The sequence below is a fragment of the Hemicordylus capensis genome, chromosome 4 (genome assembly GCF_027244095.1).
Source record: "Hemicordylus capensis ecotype Gifberg chromosome 4, rHemCap1.1.pri, whole genome shotgun sequence".
Classification (NCBI taxonomy): Eukaryota; Metazoa; Chordata; class Lepidosauria; order Squamata; family Cordylidae; genus Hemicordylus; species Hemicordylus capensis.
Window position 1 is genome coordinate 215,028,809 of NC_069660.1, and position 19,479 is coordinate 215,048,287.

The 19,479-nt window shown below is 40.3% G+C and overlaps 1 protein-coding gene across 9 annotated transcripts; it reads right to left on the reverse strand.

Annotated features, from left to right (window-relative positions):
- Positions 1–1,109: 1,109 nt before the first annotated feature.
- On the reverse strand, positions 1,110–19,460 carry MYLIP (myosin regulatory light chain interacting protein). Of its 9 annotated transcripts, none has more exons than XM_053246018.1 (8): positions 19,205–19,460; positions 17,979–18,169; positions 16,521–16,603; positions 8,529–8,714; positions 5,548–5,745; positions 4,945–5,109; positions 3,954–4,374; positions 1,110–3,063 (listed from the first exon to the last, which is right to left on the reverse strand). In XM_053246018.1, the coding sequence occupies exons 2-8, from the start codon at positions 18,093–18,095 to the stop codon at positions 2,974–2,976; spliced, it is 1,260 nt and encodes a 419-aa protein (XP_053101993.1). In that variant the 5' UTR covers positions 18,096–18,169; positions 19,205–19,460; the 3' UTR covers positions 1,110–2,973. The 9 variants fall into 9 exon arrangements, with proteins under 9 accessions (XP_053101993.1, XP_053101997.1, XP_053101994.1 ...); XM_053246022.1 differs by lacking the exon at positions 19,205–19,460 and adding an exon at positions 18,930–19,020; XM_053246019.1 differs by lacking the exon at positions 19,205–19,460 and adding an exon at positions 18,651–18,793.
- Positions 19,461–19,479: the final 19 nt, after the last annotated feature.

The following is a 19,479-nucleotide window of genomic DNA, read 5'->3' on the forward strand; positions in this document are numbered from 1 at the left end:
AGAGATCCTGGAAGAACCCCACACACAACCATTTGCTGGTTCTGAGGCTGGGTATTTTATACTAAAAGGAAGGGACAAAAGTTCTGAATAGATTTATATTCCAGGAGTACAAAGAGGAAAATATTCCTCTGGATTGCTTTGATAGCTCTTCCCATTGTTTAACAAATCTGGAGGGAAACCATGTTAATACTTTCTGGAAGTTTCTGATTGCTTAGTCTAAGACCATTGCTAAAAATGAATCATTCTCTAGGCTAGAAACTGCTCTTAGCATAATATTCGAATTTAGCAAGACATCCTGATATCTGCATACCAATTCAAAGTCTGACACTTAACTTTCCAGAGCCTTTATAACTCTAAATGATTTCTATAAAGTTAGTACAAAGTTTATTAGCTTTTTTTTTTACCAGATGTTTTCATAGATAGGTATTACGCTAGTCAATGTTGATCTAGCAAAATGGCAGCTGCAGAACAAACCAATATGCTAATTGAAATAAAAGCGGAACTAAATTAACTGGTCTAAGTAATTATAACAAACTAATATTGCATTTGAAAAAAGGTTTGTAAAGACTTACTCAAAGCAGCAATAATACATAAGTACTACATCATAAACTAACCAACTTTCAAAGAAACTTCTGAGGTGGGTCCAAACACCTAAACATTCTAGATGAAATTTTCATTTCATTTGTACAGTGAACTTCATCTCATGTTTGTCAAAATGGTGGCTGGTTTTTCTATAAAAAGCTCCAAGTACTTTAACAGTTCAAAATTTTCAGCTTTGTCTATAAAGACTAACTACATCATTCAATTCATCAGGATGGAGCAGTCTTCTATACTGGACCAGTTACATCAGTCATTCACAGGGTTGCCCAACATAACTAGAGAAACGTGTCTCATTTGATCAGAACTCCTGCGCATGTAAGCTGCACATGGATGGGTCTACAGAGGTGTAAGAAGATGAGAAGACAACCAAGATGAAGAATCTTAATTTTCAGGATCTGATTAGCATGGAATAGGAGTTAGAAACTCTTCATATTTATCATTTTAGTCTCATGACGACCAACTGAAGTGAATACATAAGGTTTACCTGCAAGTAAAGAAATATTTCCAAATTCTATTTAAAAATCCTTTATTGACCTGAATATAAAAAAAGACAAGTTGTCTACCATATAGGACAATTCTTGCTTCATGTGAAAACAAAACTTTTTACAAAGTCAAAAAATAAATACCTCTTCGAGTAAGGTTTATATGCTAATGTGCCATAAAAAAGTAGAGTTTTAATATTTTGACAAAATGTCTGTGCAAAGAAACAAATGCATACACACATTACTGCTACATTTAAGGCAATGGGTGGGTTCAAATATCACGTGGAACTGGTTAAATCTTGGTTCCAGGCAACATTCCCTAGCCTTGGGAGCGGGCTTCCCCAATCCCCGGGCCACACGTTGGAATAATTCTACTTTCAAATGCAGTGAAACTGTGGTTTATTCTAAGTGACATACTTGAAATAAACTGATCTAAAACCTATTTCAAACTTTATGTTAAAATTGGGGTTTATTTCAAGCACTTTGGTTAAAATAAACCAAGACTGGTTGGTTCAGGCATCACGGCTGATCTTGCTTTGTTTATAACTGGAAGTAGAATTCTTTCAATACACATGGCAAGGAAGAGGAGGGGAAGCACATGCTTCTAAGGCTGGAGGAAATCACACAGAAACAAGATTTAACTATGGTTCTGCATGACATCTGAACCCATCCAATATGAAACGTATATTCAGAAAGTCTCAGTAAAGTGACTTTTCTAGCTTTTATTTTAGCTAGTATTGCACCCAAACATGGCCAGTCTAGTTTTCAATGTTCTGGAGTATTCACTAGTTGACCAAAGACCAAAATGCCCAGGGATAGGGTGTGTGGGAAAAGGTAAGACAGTTTTAAGAAAGAATAATTTAATATAACTGCATTTAGAAAATTATATTACGATTGTACTGTCTTGATTTAGGGTACATTTTTCTCAGCACAAGGCAGAGAAACCAAAGCCAACAGTTGACTCTTAAAGTGAAAAAATGTTTCTACAGATATTCGATCTTCCACATTTTAAAATACACAGTTTTTTGACAATCTTTCAAGAGGTGCCCAATAGGGTATCAAGTTTATTCAAATGTTGAAGTAATTTTGGGAATTATTTGTATTTTTGCTGAAACAAATACAGCAATTTGCTTAAAGCTTTGCAATCTTAGGTCCTTAAGTATATTGGGCAGCATCCAGGTTAGTCTTCTGATCACCGAGGTATGTTCTGCTTGCAACAAAGGCGAGGACAATTCCCACCTACTCCCTCTTCCCACTATATTCCTCCAAATCTGCTCCTGAGGGTGTCTCAGGAAAATATCTTCAGGGGGTGGAGCAAAGAGAGAGGGAGATGGGTGAGTATAACATATTTCCACTAATAGTGGATGCTATCCCTATTTAAAAATAGTTTCTTATTTCAGTAAGACTAAAAGCAGAAACAATTAAAACAGATGTTAAGATATTAAAACTAAAGTTTAACTAAAATATAAAATGGTGTGATCGTGCTAACTAAACTAACTATAAAAACAACCTTTATAAAATGCATATAACAAGCTGAGTTGCCTGTGTTGGATACTACTGACTTTCCATCTTTCTTCCTCTCAGAATTTTAAAAATATTGCCATTTTATAAAAATGTTTTTCCAGGTGACATGAGGTTGTCTACAAGTCATTCACAGTATAACCCTAAAACCTATTTTCCAACACTCTGAACAGAGACTCATTCCCCATTCATGCCCTCCCCCCCGCCTCAACAGTTTTGCAATGGCCACTCTGGCACTGCTGGCAGATGCTGAAGTGAGTGCCTTCCTTCACCATCAATGGAGCTGGAGTGAACATTAGTGCAGTACTTTGGAAGTACAAGATGGTTTAAAAGCTTATATGGTGTGTCTCTTCTGGTGATAACATGAAGGTCATATTACTGCCAGATTAAGCAGACTGGTGTGGGTAGGTAAATACACATGCTGGACATGTTCTACTCGAGATCTGCAAACTGGGCATGACTGAAAAGAAAAAAACAGAAGTTGAAACGTTTCTTCATATACATATTTTAACAGTTCACATAACTGAAGGTTCTATTATTCAATTTACACTGCTGAAATATGGTTATTTTTAAAAATAAGAGTACTCAAGCACTCTAACAGCTGTATAAAATTGTATTTATCATCATCAATAGAAGCATATATACACAACCTTCCAGAATCTAAAAGATATGTTATCTGTGCTGTAGTATGTACCTATTTTATTTGGATGGAGATATTTTAGGAATCTATATATTTCTCCTAGGCGTACCCATCGCTAATCCCATGTGTGGCAGCTCTCACAAGAGATTGCGCACATCTGCCGATTAGTGGCAGGATGGGGAGGAGAAAAGAGAGATGCCGGACGTCAGTGGGCGGCCGGCCGGAGCAGGAGGCAAGTGAGAGGTGGCAGTGGGCCGGCTTTCTGGCTGGAGAGCCAGAAACCAGTGGTGGTGGAGGGGAAGCTCTGTGCCCGGCCCAGCTAGTATCTAATAAAGAGTGGCCTAGAATATAGCATTTCAACAAATATGAGGTTCCAAGATCAAGATATTTATCTGGCTAGGATGTGTCTGGTCAATGTTACCCAATGCCTGAGACTTGGAAGCAGTATGTTGACCACTGCTAGCTAGCAGCCCGTTTTCCCCATCTCATTATCCCTAAATTGTATATTATTATATACCTGGATATATACTGCTATGTACTTTTTCTATCATGACTAACTTGTCTTGTTAATTTCAATGGGACTTCTGTTTAAAGTCAGGGGATGTCAGAGACAGTATTTTTAAAGGTAATAATTCAATATGGAATGCTATGCTAACTTTATTATATAAATATATAATGCAAATTATAATATACAGCAACTTCAAAATTACCTGTAACTGTGCGGCACATGACTCACAGCATACAGTATGACCACACGGACAAAAAGTTGAATTTATTTCTTCTTCACAGCATACCATACACAGCAAAGATTCTTTAAGTTTCCGCAACTTTTCTTGAAGAGCTTTTGTCTGCTGACAGTTGAGACCCTCACAGCTATCACAGTTCATGCTGCTCTCTGAAGACTTAAGGGGAGATCTTGGCGGACTCTGGTCACTTCTTGAAACAAGATCCACAATGCCAGCATTGTAAAGGGCCCGCCTTGCATGATCATAAGCCTCCTTTGATGTCCGCTTAATATCAAACACATATTTTTTGCCAAGATTAATATTCTCATTCAGGAACAATGATGCCAAGTGGCCCTTTAAATCCCGACTGTACTGCATCATAACAGCACTAGTAACAGTGTCACATCTATCAAGAAAAACCAAAATAAGTACATCTCAGTCAATTGAACAAAAGCTGTAGTTGCTGGTTTTGTTGATTCACAAAATGCTAACACCATAGCAACAATGAACACAGAAGATTATTCTCTGGGGGGGAAAGCACTGCTTAGCTTGAATACTCTCAAAAGAATTATTTCAGTTGGATGGTTGCTACCAGCTTAGTTTGACTTTTGTAATTTTAAAGCATGCTTTCAGGCTCATTTGGCAATGGATCATTCTAGATTGGCACAGGAAGTTTAATAATATACTTAGGTAGTGTAAACATTCTGTGCTTTTGTTATGAGAAATCTTCCAGCATTCCTTCCCACCCCAAAGAGAACACACCACAACATTTCCAAAGCAACAGAATTAGAATCTACTCAGGTGGACATTAAAGCAAAATATATCTAAGCTTTGTTTTTCATGATACTATATTAATATTTATACCATATCAGCCAGAGTTCTTAATTTCCAAATTCTGTTTTTATGTAAGAATCTGAAACATAAGCATATGGTTCTTAATTATTTTATACAGATTTTAGCTTCTAGCAATACAAACCTGTAAAATGCATGTGTTTCTGTTATTGCTCTGTACAGTCCACTAGCTGCTCTAGTGCTGATCATCTTGAAAAGGTGAACTATACTATTACCGGACTCCTTAGTGACAGTCAGATACACATTCTTTCCAGACTGTGTGGCCATTTGAACAACTGGGTATGCAATCCTAAAAGGAAAGCAAACATGTTAAGAAAAAAGACCTGTAATGAATTATAGAACAGATATAGACTGTTTTGCCAAATTGAGGTACTAAAGCTGAAACAAGCTTGATGCCACATCATATAGCATTAGAAACAATGCTGGCAATTTAATTTACAGTATTACATAAATATCCACTAATGTGGCTTTGGGGTGAGAAAGAATCCCCGAAGTTTCAAATTCACAAGTTTTGTCCCACAAATTTGGTTATTTGGAGAAATCATATTTGTTTCTAGAAGAATATCACAAGAGAATATATTTCAGAAAAAGCACAAAAGAAGTTAAATGTTGTTCTCTACTACTGTTATGTTGGCCAGAAGTGTATTCTATAACTCTTCAACTTTTCTAGGAGATTTTATGGGGTCATATATAAATGTTTTTCAGGCAGATTTTTTCTTGTAATTACCTGTTGATAGGTATGAGGTCATCTTTACATATGGCAATACCCTCAGGACCAACACCGATAAAAAGTTTTTGCCCTTCGCTGTCTCTTACAGAATGCCACTCCACCCCATAGTTCTCCAGTGCTGACACAATCTGTAACACTTGATACTCTGCTGAAGCTTGGCTGAGGCCTTCAAGTTCCTTATGTTTTGTAACGATACTGTAGATAGCAAACAAATTTAGAGTACGTTAATCATTTAAACAAATGTGGGCAGCTCTAAGGTTTTTAAAAAGGTCTTAAAACATACATTGATTCACCCGTTAAAAATTACTTGAACATATGTTGTCAATTTCAAGAGTTTTTAAAAACAGATGGTATATAGTTCAGTAACTTCTTGCTCTAATTTTAAAGTTTCCTGCATTTAGGATTTAGAAAGATTCTACTTGTAGGTTGTCAGTCCAATTAAAAATTTGATTATTTGAAGCTGTTTTGATCATTAATATAAGATTAGATCCTTTCTGAGAAAACTGAAATGAACCCAATTTGTTGAAACATGAAGGTGACCTTGCACTTAACAGTGGCCCACATATCGCACAGTATATGTGGCACCAATATCCCTGTGCTGCTGTAGGCATCGAACAAACTGTGGGAGTGCAAATACTTCAACTAGGGTGCCTGGTATCTAGTAGAACTCCTTAGATTGGAAACATTTTGCTTGACAGTCAGTGATGTGTGGCTGATTTAAGTAGCACTTCTGGAGTCCAGGTATGCTACTTCAACTAACTGCACTCTTGTGCAAGACCTGTGATGCTTTGTTAGATGCCCATACAAGTGTGGGCAGATAGCAATGCCCTTGTAAACACGTGAGCCAATGGGTAAAATCCAACCAAAACTGAGCACTTCGAAGTTCTATTGATTTCAACTGGAGAGTCAAGCATGTGCTAGTTCTCCCAATGAAGTCAACTGGCCTTTGAAAAGTTTAACTTTGACTGAATTGTGCACACTGTCAGAAGGAAAGGCCCTCTAATATTTTATTTCATCAGTTTAAAAACCTGGAATATACTGAATTCTGTGTAACACACCAGAATCAAATGGCTTCAAACATGAACAAGCTCAAATCTAATGAGTACTACCCAAGATGAAGAGTAAGATTTTTTTAAATCTTCTATAATACTCATTACATTTGAGCTTGTTCATGTTCGAAGTCATTTGATTCTGATGTGGTGTTTTATAGAATATAGTACTCCAGATTCGCAAACTGATTAAGTAAAATGTAGGGCATTTCCAGGGCCGCGGGAATCCATGCACGTACTCATCTGAGTGAAAAATGATACTCGATGAGTTTTAAAAAGGGTCCTCTAACAAACAGTTCCTTTGATGCTGTTAGCTTGTCACTGGGTTTCTAGCTGGAGAAGAGCCTTGCCCTGTCCTTAAATTACCACTTCCCTCTCCTTCAGCACCTGTGTTCCCTCTAAAGTGTGCGGCTGTGAGCTGGCGCACAAAACTCTAGCCCTCCACACAGCTGTTTTTAGCAGCCTCACCCTGCACTGCTGCTCGTTCTGCCTTTCCACCGTCGCTGCCACGCTGGCTCTTGCCGTGGCCAGAGTGGGAAAATTGGTTCCCTCATGCAAGCTAGAGAGCCAATTCTCCTGATCTGGCCATGGCTAGACCCCTACTGAAAATAGCGGCAGGTACACATGCGCCTTGATAATGGTGTCAGGGCGCATGTGCACCTGTTGCCATTTCCAACAGACACTTGCTGCAGTCAGTGGGAGAGCCAATTTTCCGTCCCTAGCGTGGTAGCAGAAAGGCAGGCAGCAGTGGCAGGGAGAAAGGCGGCATGAGCTCCAGAAACCAGCGCGATTCCCAGACCTTGCCATCACCACCCCCACTCCTTTCTGTTTGTGCTTCTGAAGTGGATGGCTTGCCACTTTCCCACACATTGCTCACAGGCAGCAGCTCAGCTGTACTGTGTCCTGCCTCAGTCCAGTGCCGCCAGGGGAGGGACAGGAGAGCTGAAGAGAGGCAAGTGGTGGCTATGCTTGGTGGGACACCCCCCCCCCCGAAGAAAGTGGTAAGAGGCTACTAGAACCACTAGGTGCAGAGGCAGGCAGCCGGCTTGGGACACTTGCCCTTCTTGTCCCGCCCATGTTTAAGTTCCCGTTTCCATTTGAGTGGGTGACTGATTACATGTGAGCATTGTGTGCTGTAAGTTATTTCCATTAGGCGATGAGGCTGAAGCTCAGGGGAAAGAGCATCTGCATGCTCGGAAGTGTTTTGGGAAGGAAATACTGACTTTCTCCCCCCACCCCCACATTTGCTTTTGCTTTCACTCCCGGGCTTCAAACAGAAGGGAGAGTGGCTGGACTGTCCATACACAATTATCTTCAGGTCAGTGAGTGTCTGATTGAGAATTTCTTCAGAAAATATCCCCTGCAAAATGTTTCAACTTTTCTCCTATCATACACTGGTTTAAAAAATAGTGCACTCAACTAATTTAAATGGCCGGATTGTCCATGCAAAAGGTGGTATGTGCAGGTCAGTGGGAAGCATCTTATTCAGAATTTCACAAGTTCTGTTGGGATGCTAAGCTAAATGTTTTTATTATACTTAAATGTGAAGTGAAAGAAAGTAAAAATCCAATTTTATAAATAGAATAGAATTGTAAAATATACATCTTTCCTTCCATATTTATGGCTGGGGTGTATGCTGTATCTATAGCGGCACATAATAAAGTATGATCATCATTGAGTGCATTTATATAATGTGGCAGGCTGGTGTAGCTTCTTCCCAATAGCAAGTACCACCATAGCTTGTGGAATCATCTGACTAGTAAACCTTTTGTCCAGCTGGTGAACTGAGCAAATATTTCTTCACCCCTGGGCATTTCCTTCTATACAGTCTAGAAATGTTAGCATGTTTTGCAATTGCAGTGATTTTGCCTCTGATGTGCATTTAAATTTTTCTGCTATTTTATGTTCGTAAGAAACCAGTCCCCTTACCTGTCCAAAACGGCAGTGGTAAGCTCCTTTGCACAGAACTCTTCATAGTGATATTTGGCAGTATTTTGATTATAATCACCGAATTTCAACTGAGCAAGGAGTGCACTAAGTTCAATTGCATGCTCAGGGGAACACTGAAGATTGCCAGCAAGAAGATCCTCCTCTATATGTAAGAAAAACATGTGCCTAGGAGGGAATGTAGAAAGTCAGATTAAGGAAAATTTAAAACTTGCCAAACAAAAAAAATAGTACTAATTATTCCTAAAGGCTATATCAATTTTCTGAAATTACAGAAAGCTACGGAATACCAATTCCAAAATTAAGTACTGTATAAGATTGTTTTTCAAAAAGAATCGAAGACAGTGTTAAACGCAGCTGAACAGGATTTATTCCTTTAATACTTGGCTTCTCCTTCTTAATAGAACAGCAGAGAAGATTAGTGATGGTAAAGGAAGTGTGCCTTGTGTAGAATCCTGCCTTCAACTTCAGTTGTATCACAGTACAGCTTGTTTTGCCTCAGCACCATCTATGCTGACTGTGTTCTATAAACCTCTCATATACAATATCCAGCAGAAACAACTCACATTAAAAACAAATTTAAGATATTAAAACTAGTTTTACAAAAATAAAAAATTAAAATCCTCTCTCATGTTCTAGCCATGTACTATTAGTAGGTAGCAAGGACAGAAATCGAAGAACTGGTTTAAGAACTGAGGCAAGGGGGCAAGCGGTCCCCTGCACCTTTCCAAAGCCAGATGCTAGGCTGGATAGAAAGCAGCCATGGATGGAGAAAGCAGTCTGCCAGGGCATGCTGCTTTCCCCTTACAGGTTGTATTTGGGAGCAAAGAGAAATGAGTGGCCAGTGACAACAATGGTATAGGATCCTGCATGAAGGAGAAAGTGCTGAAGCAGGAGGAAAAGGAAGAAGAGCAAGAACAAGGGAAAAGGAGGCCTCTCTTTCTCTCCCCTTCAAGCATAAAACTTTATAGGCAAATGACTAGCAATGAATCTCTTTGCTAGTTCAACCAACTGAAGAATAAGCTGTATTCATTACTGAAGATAAATAAGTGCATCAACAGGGATTATTTAGGAACAAGCGTTTTACTTCTGTCTTCACATGCTGCACCCATAACTGAAAGGTGGTGGTGAATAACACCACACAGATGTACACCCAACCCCAGAATCAACTGATAGGGGTATCCTCCCTGCCACCTACAAATCAATGACTAGAAAAGGTTACTGAATCAGAGGGAAGATGTAAGTTAACAGTCTGTGGTTTGATCTGTCCCACTGTTGTAAGTGCACTGCTGGTTCAACATCACAGTACAGTTAACTGGCAATGGTTGGAGCTTAAGCATTCATACCGACACTGCCTATTAAGACCATTTCTCAGATGCAAAGGAGAGAAAGAAGAAATCTGCCATGAGCCAAATATCCCTGACAAACAAGAATCTGGTAAGAGACACTGAATGTTCTCTCACATCACATCAGAAGCACATTGTGCTTATTAATATTTATGTACACTGTGAATGTTAAGTATGTGATATAAAGGAGCATCCTTTTAACTCAAGTGAATATTCTGGCCAATACTGGCTGTACTTAGTGATGAGCCTAGAAATCTGTATTCACCAACAAAACATGAGATAGGTGCCAGATTACACCTGTAGACTGGGATGACTAATGCTTGATATTAACCTCAAGTGTTTCCATGCCACAGAAAAATATAAAGTTCAAACATAAGGGCTAGGATCCAAAGATTTGTGTGTGGACCACCACATGTACAAAGGGGTGGTTCTGCTTTCTTTCCCTCTGCATCTCTTGCAGCTCCAAAAACCCTCACCTGAAGGTTAGGTGCAGTCAGGGGGCCCTTCAGAAGAAGATTCAACATGGCATAAGGGAAGCAGCCAGAAAACAACACACACTGCCAGACTTCTCTGTGTGCAGAGTAATTCTTCCCACTCCTGAACAAAGACTATTTAGATCTTTGGCCATAGGCAATGTAGATCCATTCCACACATACAGCAGAATAAGGTGATAGTGCTAAGGTGATAAATAGATTACACCAGACTGCAGATGGATGACCACATTTTAAAAAATGTTCACCTATGTTCAAAATTGACGGCAAATAGAAAACCAATACAGCTACCAGGAGTAGAATCACACCCAGATGTTAACTGATAATATTTCTACACTGCTTTTCAACAAAAGTAGTTATCTAAACAGTTTCCTACCCTAAATGGGCTCACAATCTAAAGAGAACCAAAAGGGAGACACTGCAACCACCACTGGAAAGATGCTATGTGGAGACTGGATAGGAACAGTTGCTCTCCCCTAGCTAAATATAAGAGCCACCACTTTTAAAAGTGCTTCGTGCCCAGTTAGTGGGGGGAAATGCTCGTTTTATATCTGCAGGGTGTTTTTCTATGAAGGAACATTCTAAACTGGAATTCTCTCTAACGGTCTGAAGTGGAACAAGGCCATTCAACCCCTTCAGCATCCTACCGACCAGCTCATTCTGCTGCACACATTAGCCAGCCAAGATTGCCATATATCAACATTCAGCAAGTAGCTTTCCAGTTCTGCAAAGTCCACACTACATAAAAGCTGATATTTTTAATTCGTGTAGCTATCTGAACATGAACTAGCCACCTACATCTCTTCAGGTTGCTTGGTGCAGGGGTTAACAAATCCCAGGTGCCAGGGAGCTATGGTGCCTAGACTAGGATAGTCAGAAATAGAATTGTTTAATAAAAGCTTTATTTGTCCCAGACAGCTCTGTTTCCATTCTAAGTATATACTTCTAAAGGGGATAAAGAGAAATCCATTCATCCTCCCCCCTCCACAATGTCTGTCACTAAATAATTAATATTATTATTAATAATACTAATGCTCATCATTTGGATCCTCAACTTTTGGGCTGTTTCCTAGATCCAAAAGAAAATTTATCAAGGCCTGGCTTAAAGTTTCATGGTTAAGATACTGTTATCTGCTAATTTAATCCATGTTTGACCATTATATTAGGAAAAGAGTTATATAGTTTCATCTTCCATTTCATTATTTGAAAAATAAAATAAAATATGTGTAATCCAGTGCAGTACAGAGGGAAATACACACATATACATACATCCCTACATCAAATGTTTAAGCACTGAGGCAACCCGATCTCTGATACATGAGTGGTAGGTTGCATGAACTATGTCGAAAAAAATTGAAAGTTCTCAGTAAAAGAGGAGTTGTTACTGTAGAAAAACAGTAACAAATGTGAAGCAACCTCAATTTAGATAGAGAAGTGCATAAGATTCTGAGCAGATGGAGGAAGACAGGATTGTAGTTTATAATAATATGCCATTTAACCATGTTATACCTAACACATCAGCAGAGGATGCAAGATTTTCAGCTGTTCATTCCATTAACATTGCTAATCAGGGGAAAGGTTACCACAGGCTGTTCATCTCAGCTTCATGCAGTAAGATGTATTCAGCACATCTCTCAGCAATAGCCATTAGATTTTATTGCACTTAGACAAATACCTTATCTAGTTCATTGTCCATATATTTAGACTGTCAACGTGTGAAGAATACCTCATATATGAAGTATCTAAAGAAGCCAGAATTTAAGTGCAGCAATGTTTAAGGCAACAGTGAGTTTGACAGCCCACTAAATGGGCCAGAATTATAATTTTATCCTTTCAGATTAAAAAAAACCTTAAACTCAACAACTTGTTAGATCCTACAATGTAAAATTGGTTGTGTGATTTCTTAAGATGTGATAGCTAATCCTCACTGCCATAGAAGAGTTAAACTTATTTTTACTACTGAAATTAAAGTATTCTGAACTTTATGATTTATAAGGGTGCACCCAGGACACAGTTTAATATTGTTTACTCAGTGTCAACATTGCTCACTTGTGGAAGTTTAGACACATTACTTGCTTCACAAAAAAGTCTCAACCACAAAAGCAGAACTTTCTGCCACAAGATAACCACTGTAGACCAATCAGAAGTTGCATTTCTCCAGAAACTTGGCTTTCTTCCAGGCAGAAATCGCTGATTTAGAAGAACAGCCTAGCAGCTATTAAAGGTTACTTTCAGCCAATGACCTGTAATAACATTGTTGTTGTTTCTCCAGAACAGAAGTCGTATGTCCTTCACTAGAACCAGAGAATGGCAGCAAGTTCCAAGAGCCACACCCAAATATTCTGAGAGTAATCCTTCACACTGAAAACTCGTTTGAGTAATGGAATTTTGGGATCACTGCCAGTTTACTTAAAACCCAGCATATGGGAAGAAAAGGCTGGACACAATACCCAGTAATCTCCCTTTCCCCAACTTCATAGATAAAAAACCATCAACATAGAATAACTTTAAAAGTGAAAGAATTGTACACTTTTTGTAAAAAGATGCTGCCATATTTTACATCCTCTCCTCACCCCCAACAGGAAACTATTCAACATCTAAATACTCTCAAAGCTCTAAAACACTGAAACATTTGAACTTTACACATGTTCCTGAAAGAAATCTGTTTAATACATTTAAGTGAGATCATGAAATTTAAGCTGTCTTGCTTTCAGTATATTTCTAGCTGTGAATTACTATAGTAGAATATAGTAGTAGAATTTATGTATCATATTTTTATACTGTCTGATACGCACATCTCTAGGCGGTGTGCAAAATTTAACAAAATATAAAAAAGTAAAAACAGATTTGAAATCCACAAAAAAAAACACCAAAAACACACATTAACACAAATTATTAAAATTAATTCCAGTTAAAAGCCTGTGAGAACAGGTGCATCTTGAGGGTCTTCCTGAAAAACAGAGGAGGAGATACTTTTATTTCAACAGAGAGCCCTGGGGCAGCCATGAAAAAGCCTGATCCAGAGTTGCCACCAAATTGGCTGCAACTGTAACCGGACCTCTCCAGAAGATCGTATTAGGAGGCAGGGTTCATGACAAAGGAGGTGCTCTCTTAAATACCTTGGGCCCAAGCCATGAAAGATAGGTAAAAACCAGCACTTTGTATTTCACCAGGAAACATACCGGCAGCCAGTGCAGTTCTTTTAAAACTGTTATGCGGTCCCTTTGGGTTGTACCAGAGACCAATCTGGCTACCACATTCTGTGCATTACAATAGTCTAGCCTGGAGGTTACCAGCATATGTACCACTGTTTTATGGTCATTTGCCTCCAGAAGTGGACCGCTGACATATCAGCCAAAGCTGATAAAAAGGGCTCCTGGCCACTGCCTCAACCTGAGAAACCAGGGAGAGTTTGGGATCCAGGAGCACTCCCAAGCTACGTACCTGACCTATCAAGGGGAGTATAACAGGCAGATCTAAACTGTCTCTCGGGTCCCAACCCCCACCCCCAGTCAGTACCTTATCTGGATTCAGCTTCAGTTTGTTATCCCTCATCCAGCATTTCCTGATGAGGCTAACATGAAGAAGTAGATATGTGTGTCATCAGCATATTAATAACATCCTGCACCAAAAACCTCTTAATGATCTCTCCCAGAGGTTTCATGTATATGTTAAAGAGCATTGGAGACAGTATGGAGCTTTGTGCAACTTCATCCTTTAGTTCTCACTTTGCAGAACAGCAGTCTCCAAACGACACCATCTGGAATCTGCCAGAGGTGTAGGAACATAACCACTGTAAAACAGGCAGTCCAAAAGGATACCATGACATGGAAAGCTGCAAAGAGATCCAAAAGTATCAGCAGAGTTACACTCCCTTCGTGATAGCCAATTGGAGATTATCCATCAGGCCAACAAGAAGGATGCCTCTTTAAGACAAGGAGGCAACCTGCCCGCCCTCAGAGAAGCATTTATAATATTTATCAGACCCTCTCTGATATTATTACCAGGTGAGATAAGCCAAGTTGGGCAAGGGTCAAGAGAACATATTGTAGGATGCACAGTCTGAAGCAGTTTGTCTACTTGAAAAAGGAGATTAGATTGGATCACAAACTAAAGCCTCCCTCAACTTGAATTCTAGTGGTCCACCTCGCTGCTTCACCTCCCTAATACCACGGGACTATCTTTAAAGCAGGTTGGCGATTATGCTTAAGAGTGATTGTGTCTACTGCTCTGTGAGTTCATTATTCCATGTTTGCACCAGAGCATCAACAGAATCACTAGCAGAGCCAACTCCGAACCCTTCCAAGGCTTCTTGGAATCTTATTGGATCCAATAACCTTCTCAGGTGGACCAATCTAATAGGTCATTCACCCCTGCAGAGGTGGGTTGTGGTTGTAAGTCCTACCTTAACCAGGTGGTGATTCATCCATGACAATGGGGAGATGACAGGAGCCCCCACCCATGGAACACCACCCTGATCAGAGCAAAAGACCAAATAGAGCGTGTGACCAGCATCATGCATTGGTCCAGAGACCAATTAGGATAGGCCAATAGTCATCATGGCTGCTATGAACTCCTGAGCCGCTCCAGACTATTATAATTCTTCAGGCAAATAATTTGCCACTGTGCAAAGCAAAACTTTAAGAATTATTCAAACTATTGAATAACTAATAAAAGCTTCATGCTTAGTCACATTCCCAAGGTCAGAAGAAACAAAAGTAGTCCATGACATCTTCAAAATCTAATAAAATTCACAGTTTCATGCAGAGTAATTTGAAGCCTTTAGCTTTATATCTGCCATACTAGACAGCTCCTAACAAATATTAAAACTTTCCATTTACAGTGCATATTCAAATATTGGCTGATATTACATGCAGGTGCTGAGAATAATCTAGTCCTGCACCTGTACATTGTCTATGTAGACAAGAAACTAGATTATGTTAAAGGCAAGGAAATGGGTCCTTACAGAATGTCATCCATAACTTCTAGCTGTTATTTTCAATTACACCAAATAGGTACAAAGATGATATTCACATTTGAACTCAAAAGCCTGAAAGCGCATACTACAAGTAAACAAATACTTCTGTTGTATCATAAAACTAGCCTTTTATTCATAGTCTTTCAAGATAAGCTCAAATATTGTCAACTGTGGCCAGGGTTGCTTTCTATCAGCTCCGGCTGATACGCCAGCTGCACCCGTTTCTTGAGATCAATGACCTCAAAACAGTGGTACGTTTGTTAGTAACCTCCAGACTTGACTTTTGTAATGTGCTCTACGTGGGGCTGCCTTTGTACGTAGTCCAGAAACTTCAGTTGGTTCAGAATGCGGCAGCCAGGTTGGTCTCTGCGTCATCTCGGAGAGACCACATTACTCCTCTGTTGATGGAGCTACACTGGCTGCCAATAGGTTTCCGGGCAAAATACAAAGTGCTAGTTATAACTTATAAAGCCCTAAACGGCTTAGGCCCTGGGTATTTAAGAGAGCGTCTTCTTCGCTATGAGCCCCACCACCCAATTGAGGTCACTTGAGGAGGTCCGTCTCCAGTTGCCGCCAACTCGTTTGGTGGCTACACAGAGACAGGCCTTCTCGGCTGCTGCCCCGAGATTGTGGAATGCGCTCCCTGCTACGATCCTCCCCATCTCTGGCATTTTTCAAAAAACACCTGAAAACACATCTCTTCAACCAGGCTTTCTCAGCTTTTAAAAACTTGTTTTTAAATTGTTCTGATTATTTAATTGCTGTTTTACGATGTTTTTAATTGTTAATCATTGTTTTATGCTTTATAATTTTTGTTTTAATTATTAACTGATTTTAATGGTGTTTTAATGTAAACCGCCCTGAGCCTTTTGCCAGGGCGGTATAAAAGTTTTAATAATAAATAAACTAATAAAACTGATCAACATAACAGGATATAATTCCTAATCTTCACTGTAAAACCAGAACACAAAAAACACCTGTGTCAGTGGAAGGACTTAGCAGTTCCATTCAGCTATAAACTGGCCTACTGCACAGCTCTAAAGAATGTTACAGTTCATAAAATCTTAGTAGCCCTTCCATTGCATAACCTGTAATATGCCTGTCAAGGAATGACCCCTTCCCACTTTGTTTTATGGTTTGCAACTTATTTTGTACTTGCCTTTTTTTGTGTCCACTCCAAGCTCTGTAAGGGTTAAAAATGTTGCTACCTCTGACAAGCAGCTCTGAGGTAAAAGTTGTCAGCTGCAGTTTTTGGAGGGAAAGTTGTAAACTGTTACTATTGGTTGTCTCCAGGAAGAAAAAGAAGGTTCTAGCTGCCTGAAGTAACAAACTCTCTCATTTGGCCAAAGTATCCTTATAGAACTGAATAAAAGAGAGACCCAGGGGAGAGTGAGGATTTTGCAATTTTTGTGCTCTTGCCAACCTAATCTTCCATCTACTATTCCTGTACTGGGTTTTATTTTTTTTTGGGGGGGGGGGAGTGTGTGTGTTTGCATTTTTGAAACCTTTTTACAAGTAAACCTGTTCTTGTTTTTTTTAAATATATTTTCTGGTGTCTATGCCAGTTATTTTAGTCCCACCTCACACCTACCTGCCCTTTTTACCACACCACTAAGTTTTGGTCTTGTTTTTCAGTGATGGAGGATTTACGTGACTGTAAGCCTAAGCAGTCACACCAGTTTAAGAGTCTTTTTGGTGGCAGCAGATGGTTAGATTGAGGACCATCTGCGGCCAAGTCCTCACAATGCCACACAATATAATATGCCACAAAACTAGTGGGTCTTGCAAATCACTTGCCTAACAAATAATTAACTACAGGGCTGATTAATGCATTGCATATCATCAAATACAAAGCATTAATGCAGCACCAATACCTTCACAGAACACATTACCTGCAGTCATCAAGTAGACTACAATTTGGAAATCAGCATTTTTCTACAAAAAGGCAGAGGTCATTTTTAAAATGTTTTCTCACCAATATTTATGCAAAAATTTCTTAAACATTTTATAACTGAACTTTTTAACCACACATCTACTTAAACAGTAACTGTAATTAAGAAATGTTTTCTGCAAGTGTGTTAAAAGTTTAACTATACCATTTTTATGAGTGCTTGAATTCAAATTTTGGATTTGGTGGCTGGGGAGGGAGCATGTTGAGAAAGATATAATTTAGGGAAGGACTAACAGCTGTTTTCTCTTTGTGGTTTGAAATAGGACCTACAGTTGTTTGAAGCATTACTGTAATATGACACCACATTACAAGTAGTTCAGTAAGTGGAGGAACAGTTTCCTGCTATGAACATTTTAGAACGACCTGCAGTAACACGGCTAAGAGGTTACTATCGGGCATCAGAGCCAATACTTGCATATTTCTTCCACTTATAGAAAGACTTGCATAATTAGACATGCCTTTATCACATTCCTTCTTTGAACTTAGTGTTAATTAGTTATGTTTTATTTTGTATAATAAATATTTTACAATGAATAGGCACTTCAGATTCAACTCTATAGATATATGAAAAGCTACAAGCCAAAACCCTATGCAGTTTCATATATTCAAAGAGCTACACAAATGAAAATGTCGAAACAAGTTTTACTGAGGTTCATTTCCCCTTACCTTGTCTGTTCTTGCAGGATGAGATGTGGTTCCACAAAAAACTTGACACGCAGTTTCAATCTGTAAGGAGGAAGGCCATCCATCTGCTGGGATATTCTGTTTCTCAAATTCAGCCATAAATTCTCTCCTTTGCTGCCTGTGAACTGGAGTCCAAAGTAATCAACTTCTATAATTCCCAATCGTCTGCAGACCTATGGAGTAAAAATTGAAGCACCATAGAAGTTAGTGTACATGGTCATGAGAGTACAAGTTCAATAACTAGGATGTCAACCCAACAAACAGTGTTCTACTGGATATGAATGCTCTAATTCCAGAATAACCTTCCAAGTTCACACTCATCTCCTTAGGGAAGCTAACAGTTCAGGTGACATCCCATGACTAAGCCCCTCAACAGAATGATTGGGCTAGTCAACTGCATTCAATATCTTAGAAAAACATCATCAACAACAAAGAGTGAATACCTCGTCTTCTTCCAAAGGACATGAACATTTGGACCTACACACAAGGTTACACACGCGCAAGTAATGGATGCTGCTGTCTGAACTACTACATCAAAACAAGGGTTGCTCATACACATGCTGAAAGCAGATAGCTCAGAACTCCACGACCAAAACGTCGCGGGTACACTGCAACGTGTGGAACCAAGAGATATGAGAGTACGTATTTCGTTACCACACACTACGAATGAGCATAATCGTGAGCCTGACGGAGCGTCCACCATCTGCTGCAAACACGGGGGCGGCAGTCAAGACAGATGCCGTCGCGCCCCTGCACAGCGCCAAGTGGCTGGATCTGCGAAACCAGGGTCGGGGGGATTTTCACGCGGAGGGTGGGAGGAGAAATAGCTCAGCAGCAACGCGTAGGAGGAGGCGGCGGCGGCAGTAAGAACAGCAGCGATGCCGCAGGCTCGGCAGCCCGGAGGCCGTTCCTCCATCTCATTCTCCCCCTCACCGCTTGACCACAAGAGAGGGGGGCGCTCCCTGTTTCATTCAACGCGGGGAAAAGGCTGAGGCGGATCGCCGTCCTCCCCCCGCCCCAGCCATCCCTCCGGTGTTTGCAAATGAGTGTTAAAACCGCGCGCAGGGAGGAGGGAACAGTCAGCTGGATGCGAACGGAGAGTCTCGAGCCGAGTGGCGGGGCTGGGGGGGGGGGGACAGCGCGCGAGAGCAACTCCCCGCGGCGACTCAACGGCCATTCCGGGGGAGGGAGAAGATGCGGCTCCTCACCTGGTTGAGACAGTCTTCGCCGTTGGCTTTGGCCTCCACCTCCACCTCCATCACCACCGCGTCCGGCCTGGTCGCATAGCACAGCATGGCCGCTAACTCGTCACGAAGGCGAACACCGAAGGATTCCACCCGCCGTCGCTACTGCCGCCTGCCTGCCTGCCTGCCCACCTTACCCTCCAGCCTGCAAGGCTTCCTCACGCTCAGCCCTTTCCGTGCTTTGAGGCGGACGGCAGCGAGCTCTCCTATATCACCTCCGTCTACCCTCTCCCTCCTCA

Excerpts from the sequence above, each read along its gene's own strand:
- MYLIP (XM_053246016.1), bottom strand. The coding sequence starts at position 19,291 with ATGCTGTGCTATGCGACCAGGCCGGACGCGGTGGTGATGGAGGTGGAG. Across the intron at positions 5,746-8,528 it reads ACCACTGCCGTTTTGGACAG|TATCGTTACAAAACATAAGG; the intron begins GTAAGGGGACTG and ends TGCTATCTACAG. Across the intron at positions 5,110-5,547 it reads GACCTCATACCTATCAACAG|GATTGCATACCCAGTTGTTC; the intron begins GTAATTACAAGA and ends CTTTCCTTTTAG.